Below are 22768 nucleotides of genomic sequence, written 5' to 3'. Positions count from 1 at the left end.
TACTGGACTATTGAAAATGTAAAGTTGCTTTGAGACGATGTCCATTATAATAAGCGCTATACAAATAAATTGGACTTGACTTGATGATCGGAAGGTCGCTGGTTCAAACCACACCACAACCAAGTTTCCTCTGTTGGGCTCCTGAGCAAAGCCCACAACCCTCAGTTGCTCTATATAAAAGCATGTGCTTTATGCCGTAAATGTAAATATAAATCAGTGCTATCTTTGCTAGCCATAATCCAGAGCCTGGTGTGCTTTCTAGGACACCCGGTCAAGGACGGCCGTGAACCAGAAATCATCACTTTAGAATGGACGGCACCATTAGTCAGTCTCTTCAGCACAAAGCATACACGACAGAAAATACTTAACCTGATCTCTAAACCGATTGAGGCGACCGGACTTGACATACTGTAATATATACATACCCTCTGGTTTTTGTAACTATGGATAACAAGAACACGCATCCCTGACCATCTGGACTTTGTTTAACATTGGCCGTCGGGTTGGTTTCTCCGCCTTGGATGGACAGCTGTGTTGTGTGCTGGTGTGTTTTTGGAACAAGAGCAATAGGCAGACATTTATTTCAGGAATGCCGATATCAAATATCCTCAAAGTCTGTCTTAAAAGTTTCCAAAATGGCTCCAATAAGAAGAGGCTGTGTAGGTGGACGCTGGCAGACCTCTGTATTAACATTCACCAGTGAAAGCTTTGTCGTCTCCACCACACTAATTTTGTTATTCAGTAAATATGTATATTTCTAGATATTTCACATGTTGTGTATATGTAGTGCCCTATGACCGTCATGTATATTTTTCAACTTTTTCGAGCGGGAGGTTGTGCCTCTTCGATCGTCCCTTCAGCGCTTCTGGTGTTCTGTCGTCACTCTGTGCGATTGGATGTTTGAACACGTCTTTTATTCTTGTATTTTTAATATTCTCTCTCTCTCTCTCTCTCTCTCTCTCTCTCTCTCTCTCTCTCTCTCTCTCTCTCTCTCTCTCTCTCTCTCTCTTCTGGTCATATTGATATGCAGAAGTCGAAATTTCTAAAGCACATTCCTTGATTTTCTTCTTGTGTTTCTCTTTTACTGCTTTTCCTGTCGCGACATTACGAAGGTGTGTATTCGAACCGCTACACACGTGTATATAGAGTGCATATATGTGTACACATGTGCAATACGCGCTAATTGAGCAATCTATTACTGTGATTATAATTCATTAAAAATTGCTGTCTCTTTCAGATCTGCTTCTTGCTCTTTTATTGTACCATGGTGCTATGAACAGTGTTGGGCATGAGAGACTCTAGAAGTACTGGAGCTATTAGAGACTACACTACATGGTAAAAAGTATGTGGACACCTGAGCACAAGCTTGTTGGACATCCCATTCTACAACTACAGTATGTTGCAGCTATTAGACCCTCCCCACGATTTTACAGTGTGACTAATGCCAGGTTCACACTACACGACTTTCTGAGTTTCCGGGTCACTGTACAGTTCACACTACACAACTGGATCACTCGGGAGTCTTTTAATTCGGTGTGGTTTTCACACTACACGACTGATCGGCGATAGGGGGTTTCACACTACACCATCTATCACCGGATGAGTCGATCTGGTCTCCCAAACGACGTTTTGTCACGAAGTGACGAGGGGTTTAATGAAACCGTGTCCAAAAATGCACGTCAACAATAAGCGAGCGATCAAAGTTGTTTGTGCACTGATGTGCAGCTTAAAAGAAAAGAGAAAAAAAAAAATGAATCTGAGTGGATTTGGCAACACGACCAGCAGGGATTGTCTGTTCTGTAGTTAGCTGGAGGTTTATACATTTTTTTGGCATGGACGATAAGGTTACAAATACTGTAAAGCATGTAAAGCTTGAGTGTATGCCAATGTGTTCTGATAGAAACTATATTATGCCCCTGTCTCGCGTTTTTACATCTCCTCTTCTGGGTTTCCAAACCCTGTATAGCATGCTAGATATTTTTTCTTCAGCCGCTCGGATCAAGTTGTTGGACAGTTCTCACACAGCGATCGAGAGCTGAGTTTTGATCCCCAAGCGAACACTGAATTGCCCCCGAGCTGCCACATCTAGTGGCGACCAGTCGGCAAGCGAAAATTAGTGTAGTGTGATCTAGGCACACTAAGGTGTTTAATAAAGGTTGAGGTCAAAGCTCTTTGCAGGCCACTGCTGTTTCTCCACACCAAATGTATTAAAACATGTGTCTTTTAAGATATGTTGAAACAGGAAGGGGCCTTTCCCATACATTTGCTACATGATTGGCATCATATAATTGATTTCATAGAATGGATTTTGAATACCTCAGCAAGAGGCATGGTTAACACATCTAATTCAAAACTTAGGAGGGATGTCCACATATTTGTCCACATATTTTTGGCCATATAGTGTAAATTTCCATCTTTTTTTTGCTGGTAAACAATACACACGTGCCCGGCCATCCACATCGTTTGCGAGAAAACAGGATTTGACCTTCTTCCACTGGTCAGTTCCCATGCCTGCAATACACATTGTATGAGCTTCCAATGGTGAACAGGAGTTAACATGGGCTGAGTCATATTTACCTCATCACAAATAGTAAAATGATCTGTTGGTCTGTACCAGATGCCACAACCTTCATGTCCTCAATGAATATTGGCCACCCAACAACCAGACAGGGAATTTCAAAAAATGGTAAATTATTTCTAAAAGTTTTCTGGGTCCCTGAGGTGTTTTATTTTATTTATTTTAGTTTGTAAAAAATGTGTTTGGAAATTGGTCTGAAAAATACTTTCACGTTTCCAAAAAGATTTCTGGGTTTCACTAAGTTGCCTAAAATTCTTGTTTTTGTTTCTACCACAACAGACTATGGGATTCTTTAAAAAGGTTTGTGATAAGTTTTTGGGTCCTTGAGAAGGATCCTTTAATCCTGAAACTGCGTTCAGAGTAAAACAAGGGAAGAAAAGCCTTCCTTAGATGGTTCTTCAAGTTTGTTTTCGCTAAAATAAAATAAAAGATGGGTTTTTAAAAATGTTCTGAAATTACATTTACATTTTCAGCATTTAGCAGACGCCTTTATCCAAAGCGACTTACAGTACATTTACAGTATGCAATCTGAGCAATTGAGGGTTAAGGCCGTTGCTCAAGGGCCCAACAATACAGGGCCCTCAAGGGCCCATCAAGCCTCACCACGGCCAGCAGCAACCTGGCCGTGGTGAGGCTTGAACCATCAACCTTTTGATTACTAGTCCAGTACCCAAACCACTAGGCTACGGCTTGCCCTAAATTACTAAAAATATTCCTTAGTGCTTAAAATTTGTTTCTATCTAAAACGATTTGACTAACTGACCAACGAACTAACTAATTATTTGTTTTATTTACACTGTATATTTTAAGGTTCATGGGCACTCAGGTGGTGTAGCGGTAAATCGGGCTAGCCCATTACCAATGTCATCCAGGGATTGAATCTCAGCCATGTTATAGAAGTTCCTGAAAAGGTTCATGGTTCTTGAAAAATCCACTGTGACAATAATTAGAATCAAACCAGTTACTGCAGATGAATGAATGGAATACATTAGTGAGTAAACACACCTGCTGCACAGCTCATAGAGTCCTGAGGCAGTGGTAACTCAGCAGTTAAGGTGATGTACTGCCTAGTAATCAGAAGGTGACTGGTTCAAGTGGTGGGCCGTGATAGCTTAGTGGTTAAGGTAAACAGAAGGACTAGTAAACAGAAGGTTGCCGGTTCAAGCCCCACCACCACCAAGTTGCCCTGAGCAAGGCCCTTAACCCTCAATTGCTCATCGTGTTCAGCTCATTGTGTAAGTCGCTTTGGATAAAAGTGTCTGCTAAATGCAGACATGTAAATACATGTGTGAATGTAACAGGGTCTTAGGGGCCTGGGTTTGAACCCTGCTTCTGGTCAGTGTCTGTGCTGGGGGAGTTTTCTCTATTTACATTTTCAGGATTTAGCAGACGCTTTATCCAACGTGACTTACAGTACTTAGCAATTAAGGGCCTTGCTCAGGGGCCCAACAGTGGCGGTGGTGTGGCTTGAACCGGCAACCTTCTGTTTACTAGTCCAGTACCTTGACCACTAAGCTACTACCGCCCATGTACTAAGTCTCCAGGTCCTAAGTGTTTCCACCTCTCTTAATTAAGCATGCAGAAGGTGGACTGGCTGCTCTGTTACCCTGAGCTGAGTGTTAGTTAGACAATAATTCAATAGATGAGTGACTGACTAAGCGTTCCTTGCGATAAATCAGCGTTACGTGCGTTCTGTATTTCATCCTAGTGTATCCACTGCGACCTTGACCCGAACTCAAAGCAGCCCCATTCATGCCGCCTTTCCCCAACCGCTCCCACTCTGTAGCCACGCCCCCTACTGTCTACTCCTTTTCCGATTGGTCACACAGCCCACACTCGCGTATGCTGCGTCATTACGCACGGTAACGTAAGCCCCCTCGTCCGGCTTGTAGTTTGGTGGAGAGAAGATGGCGGCTCCTGGACCAGGGGAGTATTTCAGCATCGGGAGTCATGTGTCCTGCCTCACCTGCCTGGGACAGCGCTTACAGGGCGAGGTGGTGGCGTTCGACTACCAGAGCAAGATGCTGACTCTCAGTATCCTTTCACCGAGGCTTTGTTTGAGCGAGAGCCCGGCTTCGAAACGGTTGGCTGACTATGCTAAGCTAACTCAGCCTGCGTCCCACACCGCATACTTGCATACTAGGTAGTATGTTAGGGTAGATTTGGTACCTGTATTTCAACCTACTGCTTAGTACGCTAGTATGTACTCTCAGACTCAGCGCGCTCATGTACTGCCTTTTCGAGAAATGTCTTCATATTTTTTCTTTTTTTAATGTAATACTTTAATTATCGTTGTATTGTTTAATTCGACTTAAATTAAATTCATAAATTTGGGTGAAATGGGAATAACCTAGTACACATACTACTGTACTACATACTGCCAACCTCATGCAGTTGAAGACAGAAGTCTGCATAAGCGTGCAGGTTTGGGATTGTAATGATTTCTGCAGCTGTTTCATCTTTCAATTTGAGTTCTTTTACACCTTTATTGTGGCTTTTCTGAATACCTGCAGACCAAACATACATTATATGGCCAAAAGTATTTGGACACCTGACCATGAGGTTCTTTGACATCCATTTACATTTACATTTTAGGCATTTAGCAGACACTTTTATCCAAAGCGACTGACAGTACCATGACGGTGTATTGTCCAAGCAATTAAAGGTTAAGGGCCCAACAGTGGCAACTGAACCAGCCACCTTTCGATTACTAGTCGAGTACCTTAACCGCTACGCTACAACTGCCCCCTACGACATCCCTAATGATATTTAAACAGAGTGACCTTCATGTGAAGGAGTGAAGCTTTCTCACCAGACTTTCAAGCATGTCTGTGAGAATGTGTGTCCGTTCGGTTAAATGAGCATTTGTATGGCTAAGCAGTGATGCACTTCATTCCAAAGCTGTTCAGTGGGGCTGAGGTCAGGGCTCTGTGCTTTATAGAGCTTGTTTTGCACACTGGAACAGGTGCGGGCCTTCTTAAACTGTTGCTGCAGAGCTAGACACACATACAGTGGTACCTTGAGTGATGTTAAGGTATTTTTTTGTCCATAAGAATGTATGGGAAACCTGTTAATGTGTGTCATGGTCCCGTGGAACTGCATATATTTTAGGCTTATGTAAAATAATGGGGTTGTTTTTGACACTTATACACTGAAAATAACACTATGAAAAAAACACTAAAATACAATCAGTAAAAAATACAGTAAACAGTTTGCGGGCTGTGCGAGTGTGGCGGGGCACAAAGCTTAACGTGTCTTTTTTTTTACTAAAATGAGGGAGAAATTGTATTAGTGGAAAGAACTTATGAGCAGTAATAATTAAGAGAAGTTTAGTGCTTCTATGTTGTTCTTTTAATACGTTAAAAAAAACAACACGTTTTAGTTTAAGGGTACAAATCTCGACGAAGGGCGTTGAGTTTTAAAGATTTTGAGTTTAGGGAATGTTGAGTTACAAGGTACTACTGTACTTTTCTTTATACAGTTAATTTATTATACACGTTAGCAATTGGTGTGGCTGAAATGTACAATTTCAAATATTAAGTGTTGCCTCAATATTTTTATCCATATATTGTACATTCAACAACTTGGATTTTTAGTATGCATGAGTAGAAAGTTCTATAATGTTGTTAAACTCTGTAAGCTGGCCTCCTAATTCTTTCCTAGTCAGTCATCCCCCCCTCCTGAAAAGTACGTGGGTCCGCCTTGTAATGAGATTAAATATGGTCAGAAGTGACCCAACGGATTTGTCTTTAATTAAAAGCCGCATATATATATATATATATATATATATATATATATATATATATATATATATATATATATATATATATATATATATATAATTTTTTTTTTTTTTTTTTTTTTTTTTTTTCTTTTTTTCTTTAGCTGTATTATTCATTTAAATTCCCAATTTGGTTCAATTGTATGGTTTAGTAAAGCTAAAATAGTCAAAATTCACATACCGTGTAAAGATTGTACGTCTTTGGATTGTAATAATCTTTGCAGATGTATTTTCTCCTTTATTTCTCCACATCTTTTGTGGGTATTTCTGAACATCTGCAGAGCCTTGGATTATTAATATATCTGCTAAGACTTCGATTTATATAGTGGGGTAGAACAAATGTGCTAAAACAAAAGTCCGATTTATATTTCAGGTCAGTCAAGGCCAGAGGTAACGACCACAACTGGTACTGTTGACAAGCAGAGTACCAGTCAAAAGTTTTGAGCTGAGAGAGGAAGATATATTCACTGATGAAGGATTTTTAGGTGGTTGGGGTAACAGAGGAGGATGCTCAGAACAAGGCAAGATGGAGACAGCTCATTTGCTGTGGTGACCTTTAGCGAGAGAAGTAGTTGTATAAAGTTTTATAATGTTGAGAGATGATTTGATTGAAGGTGTAGAGCAGGGTTGCACAGCATACGGCCCGGCAAAACTCTCAATCCGGCCCACCAAATGAAGTGCTGATGCATTTTTAAATAAATGATGCTGTCACTTTAAATTCACCGGGTAATTCCATGGTGTTTTCTCATGTCTGGTGTGCTTGGAATGCTTTGGCAGTGGCAAAGGAATATAATTTACGGACGCATTATGAAACAAAACACGCAAAACTCTGCGATCTCCGAGGTGATGACAGAAAGCAAAAGATTGAAGCACTAAAAGACTTGCGGCCACCACATTAATCAGCTGGTGTCCGAAAGACGCTGCAATATCTCCCATTGACCAAGACATTTATTGTAAGTACCTGATTTTATGTAACGGTATTACAAATTCATGTGGCCAGGTCTGTAAAAATGAAATTTGTGGCCCTCCGGTGTAGGTGTTTATGTGAAATCGGCCCTTGGTAAAAAGACGTTGTGCACCCCTGATGTAGAGTTTGCTTGACGGATGGTGGATGGTGTATGTATACTTTTAAATTCCACTGTATGTAAAGTGGGCTGGTGACAGGCTTTTAGATAATCATCAGTTTAAATACAGGACACAAACTGTTTTTGTTTCTTTACACAATGGCACAGCTTGACATGAGTCAATATTTTTAGTAATAAGTATGTAAAGTCTGATATTAGATTAGATTCAACTTTATTGTCATTACACATGTACAAGTACAAGGCAACGAAATGCAGTTTTGATCCAGCATCTTAGGCCAGTATCACTTCTGAAACACCCCTGGATAATCTTATTTGGCAACCCAGCATTGTGAACGGTGGTTGTTCATATATTTATAATTGTGACCGTGTAACACATTGTTGCAGATGGTGGGCTGTTTTTATTAGATTGCCTACTAGTTTGCTTGCACATAGTCTTGATTTCTGTGCTCACAGAATGGGTGTTGGGTAAGGCACTACTGGTTTATAGTGTAAAGATGCGTGTGTTGACTGTTGCCACAAATCATCCAGCTGAACAGAGGAAAGTAATTGTCTGTTACCATAACATATGAACCTAAGGTGGTTCTGTGGTCAATGAAGTCCCAAACATTTAGGGTTCACCTGTGTAGGGGAAAGAACATATCCAGCAACCCGACAATCTTACACATGGTTATTTTTTTGCTAATTAATGGTGCTGAAATATAATAATTAGCCAAGAGCAACAAACACTATTTACAATATTTACCAGACACCAGTTAAGTAATAGAAACTAGACTGTCCACAGTCCAAACACTTTCCAAAGATAACAACAAAACATAACCAGTCTGAACTGTTCCAGTTTTGTAAGTTATTTTTTAAAAACAACACAATTTAAAAAGACTTGTTTATGCTTGAAGCTGACCTAGTGTGCTAGACCAAGGAGTGGTATCTGTAATGTAATGTGCTGTAATCTAAAGGCATTATGATGCAAATGAATATTGGCTATATATATACACACACACACATATACAGGGGTTGGACAAAATAACTGAAACACCTGGTTTTAGACCACAATAATTTATTAGTATGGTGTAGGGCCTCCTTTTGCGGCCAATACAGCATCAATTCGTCTTGGAAATGACATATACAAGTCCTGCACAGTGGTCAGAGGGATTTTAAGCCATTCTTCTTGCAGGATAGTGGCCAGGTCACTACGTGATGCTGGTGGAGGAAAACGTTTTCTGACTCGCTTCTCCAAAACACCCCAAAGTGGCTCAATAATATTTAGATCTGGTGACTGTGCAGGCCATGGGAGATGTTCAACTTCACTTTCATGTTCATCAAACCAATCTTTCACCAGTCTTGCTGTGTGTATTGGTGCATTGTCATCCTGATACACGGCACCGCCATTGGATGCACATGGTCCTCCAGAATGGTTCGGTAGTCCTTGGCAGTGACGCGCCCATCTAGCACAAGTATTGGGCCAAGGGAATGCCATGATATGGCAGCCCAAACCATCACTGATCCACCCCCATGCTTCACTCTGGGCATGCAACAGTCTGGGTGGTACGCTTCTTTGGGGCTTCTCCACACCGTAACTCTCCCGGATGTGGGGAAAACAGTAAAGGTGGACTCATCAGAGAACAATACATGTTTCACATTGTCCACAGCCCAAGATTTGCGCTCCTTGCACCATTGAAACCGACGTTTGGCATTGGCACGAGTGACCAAAGATTTGGCTATAGCAGCCCGGCCGTGTATATTGACCCTGTGGAGCTCCCGACGGACAGTTCTGGTGGAAACAGGAGAGTTGAGGTGCACATTTAATTCTGCCGTGATTTGGGCAGCCGTGGTTTTATGTTTTTTGGATACAATCCGGGTTAGCACCCGAACATTCCTTTCAGACAGCTTCCTCTTGCGTCCACAGTTAATCCTGTTGGATGTGGTTTGTCCTTCTTGGTGGTATGCTGACATTACCCTGGATACCGTGGCTCTTGATACATCACAAAGACTTGCTGTCTTGGTCACAGATGCGCCAGCAAGACGTGCACCAACAATTTATCCTCTTTTGAACTCTGGTATGTCACCCATAATGTTGTGTGCATTGCAATATTTTGAGCAAAACTGTGCTCTTACCCTGCTAATTGAACCTTCACACTCTGCTCTTACTGGTGCAATGTGCTATTAATGAAGATTGGCCACCAGACTGGTCCAATTTAGCCATGAAACTTCCCACACTAAAATGACAGGTGTTTCAGTTATTTTGTCCAACCCCTGTATATACACATACACCGATTAGGCATAACATTATGACCACCTCCTTGTTTCTACACTTACTGTCCATTTTATCAGCTCCACTGACCATATAGAAGCACTTTGTAGTTCTACAATTACTGACTGCAGTCCATCTGTTTCTCTACATAGTTTTTAGCCTGCTTTCACCCTGTTTTTCAATGATCAGGACCACCACAGAGCAGGTATTATTTGTCAGTGACACTGACATGGTGGTGGTGTGTTAGTGTGTGTTGTGCTGGTATGAGTGGATCAGACACAGTAGCGCTGCTGGAGTTTTTAAACACCTCACTGTCACTGCTGGACTGAGAATAGTCCTCCAGCCAATAGTGCCCCGTGGGCAGCGTCCTGTGACCACTGATGAAGGTCTAGAAGACGACCAACTCAAACGGCAGCAATAGATGAGCGATCGTCTCTGACTTTACATCTACAAGGTGGACCAACTAGGTAGGAGTACTAGGTGGTACCACATGCCAAGGACATGAACAAAGGGACATAATTAGTGCGTCATCACATTTGATATTAGTATTTACAACGTGGGGTATAGTAACACAGGCCTACAATAAGCCAGCTAGTGTCTTTCTGAATGAGCTATTGAGTGACCTATGTAGAGATTATGTTCACTGGGCTGTCCTTATAAGACAAGTGTTATGTATTGGTCACTGATAAAATGAGAGCAATCCTAATAAATTTGCCCTATAATGCACTTTTCATTGACAATGTCTGTTTTCAGTCTGGACTTTTCACCACCTACAGGTACCATAAGGGTGACGTATGCTATTTATAGCTACCAGTCAACACTGATTCTAAATGACAAGTTATAGGAACGAATCGGCAAGATGATCAGTGGTCCTGTGTTGATTTAGCTAGCAGACCACTGACTACACAGTCCTAATGTAGGATTTATTTTTGTCTGTTATTGCCAGACCTTTCCCTGGGGGTGTAGAGCTGAGTGTAATGTTTAAAAGCTGCAGTAAAGAATTCACACATTGCTACTCAAGTCTCACACTTGATGTCTCAGTTTTTGTACGTTGGCGGCAGGGAGCTAGCTGCACACAGGCTATCACAGCAGCTTGTGTGGCCCACTCTGTGGTAACAGACTGTCACACACATGCACTTCATGAAGACACACTTGGCAAAGCACCTGTTAAGTAGAAATGTAATAGTAATTGAGCAAGTATAGACAAACATGTTCCAAGCTGAGGTCTTAATGCAAACTCTGCTATTTGTTTGAGTCACCACTTGCTATTTGTTAGTGGTGACCTGATCGATCTGTGTAGTGCACTATTATTGCAGTGTCATGAGTTCCTCATTATAGAAGTTTTGTTCACATAAGTGGAATATTAACTTGTGTGTTGAGGTGTACCCACTAAAGTGGCCAAAGAGACTCTTGTTAGTTTTATGTACACTTCTATAATTCTATAAAAATCACTTTGTTTAGAAATTACTGGAAAAGAACATCTTTATGTTAAATCACCTAAAATGTTTCTGTATTGACAATGTAAGTATGGGTGTTTAAGCAGTGTGGCAATAAACCCTGGATGAATACACACCATTTAAACTGTCCTCATTTTTCATGTTGTGTACTGAGCATCTGCTATGTTCTCTTCATGTTCTCCTTGACTTGTTCTACAGAATGCCCCTCATCCAGCGGAAAACCCAACCTTAATGATGTTGTTCTTGTTAATTTAGCATATGTGTCTGATGTGGACGTTATTAACGACCGCGCTGGAACTCCTCCACCATTAGCATCTCTTAATTTCAGTAAGGTAAGACCTGACAAGTTTATTCTGAACTACTAGCTATATAAATCGCTGAGCCAAAACATGAACACCACCCCTTAAAAATGTACATGGCAGTGTCAGTTCAATGTCCGTTTCTTAACAATAGTGCATGTGGGGGTGAGGGATATGTTAAATGCTGCAGATCTAATCAGCATAAAGACCTGGCTGACTTTAATAATAATAAATAGTTATGGCCAGACGACTGGGGTCGAGTTTTTCCAAAACAGCAAGAGTTTCAGTGTTCAGTGTTTTAAGCAAGGACAAGTCAAGAAATGCCAACAGGTTGTTTGGCATCCAAGACTCCTTAATGCCAGAGAACATGAAGGTTAGAGCATTAGGTATAGACCAACAGAAGAGCTACTGTGACTCGAACTGTGGATAATTTTACTACTGGTGATGAGGTGAATGTGAACACAGTGCATCAAACCCTTCTGTGGCCAAAGTGCCCATGTTAAATCCTGCCTCTGAGCACCCCATGCTTTTTCAAAAATCTCCTGCATTTGCCATCTTTACTGTGAGTAACTACAAACACTAATGTTTAATATATCCCGGATAGTCACATGCACAACTGCTACGAAATAGGCACTGCCATGCACTTTTTAGGTGCTGGTAATAATGTTGTATTCAATAGATGTTTTACTGTTGAATACAGTCACTGCCTGGTGTTCACAAAAGCATTTTTATCTGATTGGTACTTATTTCTTAACAGCTGTTATGTTGTTATAATGTGATCAGTATTGAAAGGGTTCTGATAATGTGATTCGTCAGCAATGGGACAGTGGTAATCTAGTGGCTATCTATCTAGTGACATTTGTTGAGGGGGCCCACATTTAGTTTTTTCACTGGGGCCCATGACCACCTAGTTACGCCACTAGTTGGAAGGTTGTGGGTTCAAATCTTGACTCCATGCAGCCACTGTGAGGCCTCTGAGCAAGGCTACTCGCCTTGGGCAATGTACAATGGCTGGCTGACCTCAGCTTCCAATCAAGCTGGGGATATAAGTTAAAAAGACTTTCATTGTACTGTACAGCATTTTAACCTAAAAAAGCAAATATAAATTGACAAAATATAAAGACGAAACACAATAAGCAGAAAATAATATCGATCATGACATTAAATGACATTAAATTTATACCAAACATGGCATTAAAATCCAAACAAACAAGCATTGTACTGTACACATGTATATGTATATATGGCAAATAAAACACTTCCGTCTGCCCCAATATTATAAAATGAGCTTGTGAATGACTGCAGTGATGTTTGTAATGCTCATAGGTCCTTAATTATGTCGTTTATTGGTGTTGAAAGGCTTTTGAGCTGCTCTCACTCTCTTCTTCATTTATCTTCTCCAGCTAGCGAATAGAGCTCGGGCAGAAAAGGAAGACAAGTTGTCCCAAGCTTATGCAATTAGTGTTGGAGTCTCGGTGGAGGGCCAGCAGCTGTTTCAGACTATTCATAAAACGTAAGTGCTGTTATGCCCAGTAACATTAATGAGCGCTGTTTAAATGAGTCTATAAAACATCACAAGTTTAATGCCAGTTGGTGTGACGGGGATAAATCTTTTTAAAGACTGCTGCTGTGAATGAACGGCAGGAACTATGTCGTTAACGTTATAGATCTTTAGATACATCATAAATGCTCTGCACCTTATTAGTTACCACATTCCTACTGAACTCCTACAATGGTTTAATGGGCACAAATTATGATTATACTTAGACTGTGTGCTCCATTTCTTAGGACATTAATTCTGCTGGAAATTTTGATTCTGGTGTGGTACTGCATTGTGCCATGTGATTACATTTATCACGATCCTGACCAGGATAAAACAGTGTTTAAACATGAAAATTAAAGAACTGATGCAATAATTGAGTGGTGCTATGGCAAAAGTATTTATACAAGCTACATGATTTAACAGTTAATTAAAGCTATAAGGGGTGGCTCAGTGGGTCGCCTCACAGCAAGAAGGTCCTGGGTTCGATTTCCAGGTGGGACAGTCCGGCTCCTTTCTGTGTAAAGTTTGCATGTTCTCCCTGTGCCAAGTAGGTTTCCTTCCACAGTCCAAAGTCATGCAGTCAGGTTAATTGGAGATATGAAATTGTCCATGATTGTGTTTGACATTAAACTTGAACTGATTAATCTTGTGTAACGAGTAACTACCATTTCTGTCATTAATGTAACCAAAGTGTGTAAAACATGATGATTAAAGCTATAAAATACCCCAGTACTTTTTTTTTCTGATCACTCCTGTCTGACTGCTCCTTTGTTTATGAATAATATTATGCTGGTCACGGTTGTTCTGGTTCCATTGGAAGCATTGGCCACAAGACAGTAATACCCTGGACAGAGTACCAATCCATTGCATGACTAGCCCCTGACCAGTCAATAGCACTGCTGAGATTCAAACCCCAATTTCAGAAGTTTTCAAACCCTGGTTTGCGCCCCTTAGGTGGTGGCTAGGTGAAAAATAAGAATAATTAAATACACTTCTAGGTGGCTTTGTGGAGACTTTATGTTACATCTTGTAAACCCTAGTGGGACTAGATTGTGCAGAGCAGAATTAAGATGCATTATTTACAGTGCCTTGCAAAAGTATTCAGCCCCCTTGAACTTTTCAACCTTTTGCCACATTTCAGGCTTCAAACATAACGATATGAAATTGTAATTTTTTGTGAAGAATCAACAACAAGTGGGACACAATCGTGAAGTAGAACGAAATTTATTGGATATTTTAAACTTTTTTTAGAAATAAAAAACTAAAAAGTGGGGCGTGCAATATTATTCAGCCCCTTTACTTTCAGTGCAGCAAACTCACTCCAGAAGTTCAGTGAGGATCTCTGAATGAACCAATGTTGACCTAAATGACTGATGGTGATAAATAGAATCCACCTGTGTGTAATCAAGTCTCCGTATAAATGCACCTGCTCTGTGATAGTCTCAGAGTTCTGTTTAAAGCGCAGAGAGCATCATGAAGACCAAGGAACACACCAGGCAGGTCCGAGATACTGTTGTGGAGAAGTTTAAAGCCGGATTTGGATACAGAAAGATTTCCCAAGCTTTAAACATCTCAAGGAGCACTGTGCAAGTGATCATATTGAAATGGAAGGAGTATCAGACCACTGCAAATCTACCAAGACCCGGCCGTCCCTCTAAACTTTCAGCTCAAACAAGGAGAAGACTGATCAGAGATGCAGCCAAGAGGCCCATGATCACTCTGAATGAACTGCAGAGATCTACAGCTGAGGTGGGAGAATCTGTCCATAGGACACAATCAGTCGTACACTGCACAAATCTGGCCTTTATGGAAGAGTGGCAAGAAGAAAGCCATTTCTCAAAGATATCTATAAAAAGTCACCTGGGAGACACACCAAACATGTGGAAGAAGGTGCTCTGGTCAGATGAAACCAAAATCGAACTTTTTGGCCACAATGCAAAACGTTATGTTTGGCGTAAAAGCAACACAGCTCATCACCCTGAACACACCATCCCCACTGTCAAACATGGTGGTGGCAGCATCATGGTTTGGGCCTGCTTTTCTTCAGCAGGGACAGGGAAGATGGTTAAAATTGATGGGAAGATGGATGGAGCCAAATACAGGACCATTCTGGAAGAAAACCTGTTGCAGTCTGCAAAAGACCTGAGACTGGGACGGAGATTTATCTTCCAACAAGACAATGATCCAAAACATAAAGCAAAATCTACAATGGAATGGTTCACAAATAAACATATCCAGGTGTTAGAATGGCCAAGTCAAAGTCCAGACCTGAATCCCATCGAGAATCTGTGGAAAGAGCTGAAAACTGCTGTTCACAAACGCTCTCCATCCAACCTCACTGAGCTCGAGCTGTTTTGCAAGGAAGAATGGGCAAAAATTTCAGTATCTCGATGTGCAAAACTGATAGAGACATACCCCAAGCGACTTGCAGCTGTAATCGCAGCAAAAGGTGGCGCTACAAAGTATTAACGCAAGGGGGCTGAATAATATTGCACGCCCCACTTTTCAGTTTTTTATTTCTAAAAAAAGTTTAAAATATCCAATAAATTTCGTTCTACTTCACGATTGTGTCCCACTTGTTGTTGATTCTTCACAAAAAATTACAATTTCATATCGTTATGTTTGAAGCCTGAAATGTGGCAAAAGGTTGAAAAGTTCAAGGGGGCTGAATACTTTTGCAAGGCACTGTATGTTGCCTGGATCGTGTAAAAAAACACGGACATAATGTGGGTTGCTCGAAAAAAAGTTTGAAAAACATTGGACTAATAGATCACTGCATTACCCAAGTGGCCACTTTGTATTTGATACACTTGAGTTTTGTCACATGCCAGTTTAGACACTGGAATGAAAGCTTTTTTTGTAATTTTGCCAGTGAATTAAAGGTTTATAAAAAAGACCAAATCACAGATTCTTGTTTTACTGCATTTTACTTAATGTCCCAACTTTTTTCAGAAACAGCATTATAGAAAATAAGTGCTTTCACACTTGTTTTTTCTGCTGTGTAATTTCTATTTGCTGGCATTAAGAATAATAATAAAGCAACTGACCTGTGACTTCGAACCAGTGTTTGGGAGAAAAAAAAAAACACACACTTTAATTTTTTCTCTTTTTTAGCAATTTTGCGAAGAGCTGAAACGAGTGCAGTCACAGATTTTTTGCAGTTCTTTCACCTCTGGCTTTTCAAGACTAGATTTAATATAATCAGAACAGTTGATGCATGTTCCTGATGTTTGTTCTCACTTCCATTCCAGTATAAAAGAGTGCAAGTGGCAGGACAAGAACATTGTGGTGATGGATGACGTCATCATAACACCACCTTACCGAGCGGACAACTGTAGAGGCAAAGTGGGCAGTGCGTTGGGACATGTACGCAAAATAGTAAGTACTGTCTGCTAATGTTAAGCTTAAGGCTGCATTCACATGATACTCGCCATTGAGACAAATTCATTATGATGAAGACTGAGGTGAAGCACAGACATGGTGGAGAGAAACTTATTCTCACTGTTTTATGCTTTACACAGTTTTATTTTAAATTAAAACCACAGAATTGTGGGGCAAAATACAGCAGAGCAATTAGTGAGCTGTGAGACTGGGTTTGTATTTTAGATGTAGTTTTACATTTACTTATCCTGGAATCACTTATCACTTGTAATCACTTTTGTTGTCACTCTGTAATATGATTCAATGTGTAATTTTGAGTAAAGGAACAATTATGTTAATGGGTCATGAACCCATTTTCTTTACCTGCTCACGTCTCTAAATGACCACACTGCCAGAACTAAAATACATATGATACTAAACTGCATTAATGGCACTCATTAGGTGGTTCAGCGGTAAATTAAGCTACCCCACTACCACTAATGCCTAGTTCACACTACACGATTTATGCCTTGATTTTCGCTCGCCGACTGGTCGGCACTAGGTTTGCCGGTTCGGGAGCAACTCACCGTTCGCTCGGCGATCGAAACTCGGCTCTCAATCGCTGTGTGTGAACTACTCAACGACTCGATCCGAAGCGAGATTTCTAGCATGTCAGATATCTGAATCTGAGTTGCCCGACTGGCAATGAGTGCTATGTCGAACAGCCAATGAGAACGGAAGATACGGTAAGAGGGGAAACGCAGGGGAGGAGTTGTAAAAAGGTAAGACAGGGGCATAATATAGTTTATATCAGAATACATCTGTACATACACAAGTTTTACAGTATTTCTGACCTTATCGTTCTTTACAAAACAAAACATCAACGTTGCATTGCAAAAAATATTTATTAACCTCCAACTCACTATAGAACAATCCCTGCTGGTCGTGTTGCCAAATCCACTCATTTATTTTTTCTCTTTGATTTTACGCTGCACATCAGCACACAAACTTTGATCGCTCACTACTTGTTGACGTGCATTTTTGGACGTGGTATCATTAAACCCTTCATCACTTCTCGCGTTTGTTTTCATGACAAAACATAGTTTGGGAGACCAGAGAAGCTCACCTGTGATTCCAGTTGGTGATAGATGGTGTAGTGTGAACCCCCCTATCACCTATCAGTCGTGTAGTGTGAAATACACACCGACTTGAAAGACTCCCGATTACAAGAGATCCAGTCATGTAGTGTGAACTGTACAGCGACCTGACCACTTGGAAAGTAATGTAGTGTGAACTTGGCATAAGGTACATTTTTGGAATCTTCAGCATTTTGGATGTGGCAGAATGGGACATTTTAAGCATGACTGTTTATAAGGGCATAAACCCAGGACAAAAACCCAACCGTGAAGTCCAAAGAACTATCTGTGGATCTTCACAATCAAACTGTAAATCTCTAAAGCTTTGAGTGTTTCCAGTACCTCAATGGTTTAAATAATTGTAAAACTGATGAATCATGGTACAACCATAAACCTGCCTAAAGTTAGCCATCCAGCTAAATTGGGCAACTTGTCAGGGAGGTAAGAAAGAACGGTCACCTTTAAAGCTCCAAAAGTCCTGTGCTGAGATTGGAGTACCTGCTTCCCTGTGATGGATTGGCACCCTGTCCAGGGTATTTCTGCCTTGTGCCCAGTGTTTCCCAGTAAACTGAGTACACCACAACATTGACCAGCCATAAAAGTAAAAATGAAAATATAAAATGGTCCCAAAAAGTAAAGACAAGATAAAATATACAAACATAATACCTGGTTTGCCATTAAATGGCCCAAATAAATAAATAATACTGTCTCAAAACAAACATCTGTTTTAGACATGCAGAAAGTGCATCATTTTTGTTTACAACACCTCCCAGCTTTAATGACACACACACACAGAGTGCTGGACACACTACAGGACTAAAAGTGAAGGGTACACGTCAGATGCTTCTACTGGGTTCCTACGGTAAACATGGTTTGTTCAGTGCCCACTCTGCTTGGGTGTGTTCAGAACTTATACAGTATGTGCACTATTCATTCTCATTAGCTGTCTCACATGCTCACGTACTGTCTTCTCTGCAGGTGGAAAAACACTTCCGTGACGTTGACCAGAAATCCCTGCAGCGGTCACAAGCACAGCAAACACAGAAGGACTCGGCCTTGTCAGCATGAGTGCTGCTGCAGCAAGTTTTTTGTTTGTTTATTTGTTTTAGGGGTTTTATTTTTATTCCAGTGCCTGGCCGAGGCTGAGGTAACCACGGCCTGCGTTTTAAGCACGGCCATCATTGAAGTCTGAGGAACACTAAAAAAAGGGACAGAACAGCAGCCCTTTTTTTAATGAAATATTTAATTTAATTACAGAACCTTTCAACCTCTTTTACTTTCCTTTAATATACATGCACCATTCTTCTGTGGCCAACTCGTGCTGACACGTTCTATGTTTGCCAAGAAAAAACAAGGTACAGCAGACTGACTATTAAATATCACATTTTTTATAGAAAGGGGAAATGAAGTCCATTTGAGTCATTTAGCTTGGTACAAGAAGGCTACTTTATTTTTATAATAGCGGAATAAGATGTGAGCACTGATTGTGTGAGAGAGAGTTCAGGTGCTTTTATCTCACCATGCCCTGATACACCAAACCGACAGTTGGTCGCAATTTAGCCCCCCTTAAACATTTGTGTCCTACTGTGATATGTAGTTTTTTGGATGCAACATTTAGCTGGTACACCACAGATCACGTTCACAAAGATATAGCTCTTTTTTGTGATCACCTGATCCATGCATTGGCAGCTGCTTTAAATTTGTGACACTTTCCCACCCAATTTAAGATGTGAATTTCAACCATCATTCCTTCTTATCTGGGACTTTACTGGACTGCTCTCTGGGTGGGTGGGCTGGAAATTCTTTCGACAGTTTCAGGCTTTGGTGATCGGTCATCATAGATCTGCACAATGTGGGCAAGTCATTCCCCTCACCCTCTCAGCTTGGTGGCTGTTGTGGAATAGGGCATACTCATGCAAAACTTATCTAAAATTGGTTGGCATACTTAGCAGCATTTCTGCCTGAATTGCACGTTGGACATATAAATAGTGTAGAATGGCACAAAATTGTGACTTTGGCAAATATTGTTCTAGTTTGTTCTCTTGGTATAAATCTGATATTATGTAACGGACCAAATCTTTGCTAGAGGAAAGCAAACAAATGCATCTTGAGATCAGATGTTGTATGTTTCCAAAAGCTTCATATTTCGGCTTTTGTTAATCTGTTTTACTTTCATTGACTGCTTTATTCTGGTCAGACTGAACCGGTTTCACTGGGAAATGCTGCGTGCAAGACAGGGATTTATGTATTATATTATATACTGCTTTTGGACCAACTTGGGTATGTGTAGTAGACATAGAATGACAGAACATGTGCTTGGTGATCAACAGGAAGGCAATTCTGATTTAGCCTTGCTACTTTTTAGGTGTCGGTTTGGTGTGTCAGGGTCTTTATTTCTGGTGTGTCCAATATTATTTTAGACTTATAGATTTTCATTCCAAACAATCTGTAGTTACACTAAAACCAAATAGTTTAATCAGACCTTAGGAGCAGATTAATCCCCCCAGATTTAGCCTAATCTTCTCCAGGACCCCAGCCAATCTGTTTTTGCTTTTCTGGCATATGATCTCTTTGTTTAGGTATGTTGGGATCAGTACCTGGTTGGAAACTCCCAGGGGTGTGAGGTTGGACACCTGTTTGAAGGAAACAATCTTAACTCTTGCTGCCTTTAAGTAATGCAAAAAATCGGATTGTGGGATTTTTAGCCTCATCATTTCGTGTTAGGGGTGCTCCAGTGAAAAAAAACAAGCCAGCCACCTCTAGTGTTTTATCCCTGCTAGATAATAAGAGTAATTAAAGGGGTCGTTTTCTATTCTTGCTAAATGGTTAATGGTTAAATCCCAGTGAATTCACTTTGTTTTCCTACTGAAATTCTGAGTAGGACTTGAAGGCAACAGCATCCCAGGTGATGTTTCTTATTAAACCATCCATCCTCACTTGCTGTCGCCTTTTTTGACTGTTTCCACTTCAAAACGAAGGCCTGAAGCTCTTGATTCAGAGCAGAAAACAAAAAGGGTCCAAAATCGAACCGGTGGCACTGATATTTTGTTCCATAATGGTCACTGAGTCTGAGTAACGTTCTTTTTTTTTATGATGGAACGTCTGTGACTAACACGTCCGGCTTCAAGTTGCTGAATGAAGGACTCATTCTTTGACTTATTCAAGACTTCCCTTTGCAGTAACAAACCCCAGTGTTGAACTGTAACACATTAAGTGTTTCAGGGCATACTGAGTCATAGTTTGAGCAGTTTTCTTTATTTTCTGCACCATTGTTCTGCTCAGTCTATTTCATGAATGAAGAGTCTAGGTACGATGACAGACATACCATTCATTTATCACCAGACTAATAAACACATACCAGTGGTACTTGCTCACCCAAAAGTAGCAGAAGTGGCTGCAAGTTTTTCTATCAAGTGTTTAACACCATGGACATTCTGATGATCAGTGAGTGGAACAGCATGCCCAGAATGTTTTATGTGTGGAAGATCAATGTGGAGTGTTTGTGGAAAGCCGTACACTCTTGTTCATGTCGGTCCTGATTAAGGTTGGACAGTAGGTGTTGAAATAAAGCCAGGCAATGTTACCTCATTTTAACGTTACGACATTTATTTTTTAATCTTTAGAAATAATAATGCACTCTCGCCTCTTAAGACAGTGACCTCTCAGTTTCCTGAATGAGATTAACTCTGCTTTTCTTTTTGAAAGGAAAAGAAAATGTGAAGTTTCAAATACCTCTAGCTTTATAACCGGACCTTCAAAGGAAGCGTTCAGTAAAAATGACATTTACACACATTCACCCCAAGTGTAATCATGCGGCTAAGACATGTTCAGCATCCAACATTTGCCTCTCTAGTGTTGTGCTGGTACTATGAGGCTAATGTGGATAACAAATTGTAAAATTTTATCTTATCCAAAGCTTTTTTTTCTTCCTTTCATAAATATATGCCCAGCACACCAGCGCTGACATTCTGAGCTCCTAGGTTCTGCTACCGGTCGACTGGGCGCCCTTAGCAGGCATAATTGGCAATGCCTGTAGCAGACAAAATTGGTTCCAGTCTGCTGGGTGGGAAAGACAGGACTAAGGGATGGGGTATCAACAATGTGAAAGGACTTTGGTTGCCCAAGGCGCCTGTACAGAAAGTGGAGGAGCGCAGAGATTGAGGCGTGGCTCTTTGTACGCTAAGCTGACCTCACGCACAATTCCATTGAGTTATGGGTGAATAAGAAGGGATTGGTGGACTGCGCACACATTGCAGGGAGTGTGTCAGGTGAAAATACACCCTCTTTGGGCGCCATCTGGGTCCCCAGCAGTGTATTGGCTACGTTAAATTGGAAGACAAAAGGGGGAAATTCTTTTTACAAATGCCCAAGTGTTTCATTTTACAAATTTAATTCAGTGAGCAACAGTTATCTGCGTAATGTCCACGTTTAGAATGATACCACATTTTACAAACAACTTTGTTTTTATAGATAGCAGCTAATCATTGTGTTTTGAACCACGTTGGCAATGTTACTTAAGAACTGGCTGGAGTTTACGCCAAACGTGGTCAGTTATTCACAAAAAACATTTTGGGTGATCATTTGGACCTCCATTTTAAGTAAGTTTGGACATTCACCTACCCTTAAGCCAGTCAATATTCTAATCAAATTTCATTTTTGCTGAACAATCCCTTTAAACCACTTCATGTGACTGGGTATAAATGCACTCCGCCCCATGTTACTGGTAGCCAGGTATGAAGACCATGTTCCCCTCATGGCAAATGTGGGTGTATTTTTGGAATGAAACCAATCTCTTCTCTCAACAAGCTTCTTTGTATTTTGGTTTTCTCAAAGAGTGTGTAAGAGCTATTGTTGCCATGTCTGAGACTGAGACGGGGTGGACAAAAAGCTTTAGGTGTAGTCCTTCCTTTCTCAGCCTCATCTGAAACTTTTAGCCCGATGGAGGCTTCAACAATGGTGCCAAGCTGGGACGGCCATCAGTCACTTAGGACTCTTTCCCAGTATTTTTATTTTGTTTTTGTTTCATACCTAACATGGAAATAATAATAATAAAAATGTAAAATCATACAATCTGTTTTTGTATTTTTTAGATTGATACCAACATTGTACTACACTCATCTCTGTGACTGATTTACCCATAGCAGCACCACACACTGCTTTGTCAAAGTTGCTGTTGTAGGGTGCCCATGCTGACCCCTGTCCACAGACGAAAGCGCCAACAATGGGCACATGAGCATCGGAACTGGACCATGGAGCAATGTAAGAAGATAGCCTGGTCTGA

General features: G+C 40.8%; 1 protein-coding gene across 1 annotated transcript; it reads left to right on the top strand.

The window, feature by feature from the left end:
• The first annotated feature begins 4471 nt into the window (after positions 1–4471).
• Positions 4472–19575, top strand: lsm12a (LSM12 homolog a). Its single transcript, XM_063015990.1, has 5 exons — positions 4472–4612; positions 11348–11481; positions 12852–12961; positions 16243–16369; positions 18466–19575. Exons 1-5 carry the CDS (start codon positions 4486–4488, stop codon positions 18553–18555), a joined length of 588 nt encoding a protein of 195 aa, XP_062872060.1. The 5' UTR covers positions 4472–4485; the 3' UTR covers positions 18556–19575.
• Positions 19576–22768: the final 3193 nt, after the last annotated feature.

The sequence above is a fragment of the Trichomycterus rosablanca genome, chromosome 2 (assembly GCF_030014385.1).
Source record: "Trichomycterus rosablanca isolate fTriRos1 chromosome 2, fTriRos1.hap1, whole genome shotgun sequence".
In the NCBI taxonomy this organism is placed as follows: domain Eukaryota; kingdom Metazoa; phylum Chordata; class Actinopteri; order Siluriformes; family Trichomycteridae; genus Trichomycterus; species Trichomycterus rosablanca.
The sequence above is the reverse complement of the archived record's forward strand: the minus strand, read 5'-3'. Positions and strand labels throughout refer to the sequence as shown.

Bases quoted from the DNA above. Each gene is read 5' to 3' on its own strand.
- lsm12a (XM_063015990.1), top strand. From the start codon at position 4,486: ATGGCGGCTCCTGGACCAGGGGAGTATTTCAGCATCGGGAGTCATGTG. The intron at 11,482-12,851 runs GTAAGACCTGAC...TATCTTCTCCAG, and splicing joins CATCTCTTAATTTCAGTAAG to CTAGCGAATAGAGCTCGGGC. The intron at 16,370-18,465 runs GTAAGTACTGTC...TCTTCTCTGCAG, and splicing joins TGGGACATGTACGCAAAATA to GTGGAAAAACACTTCCGTGA.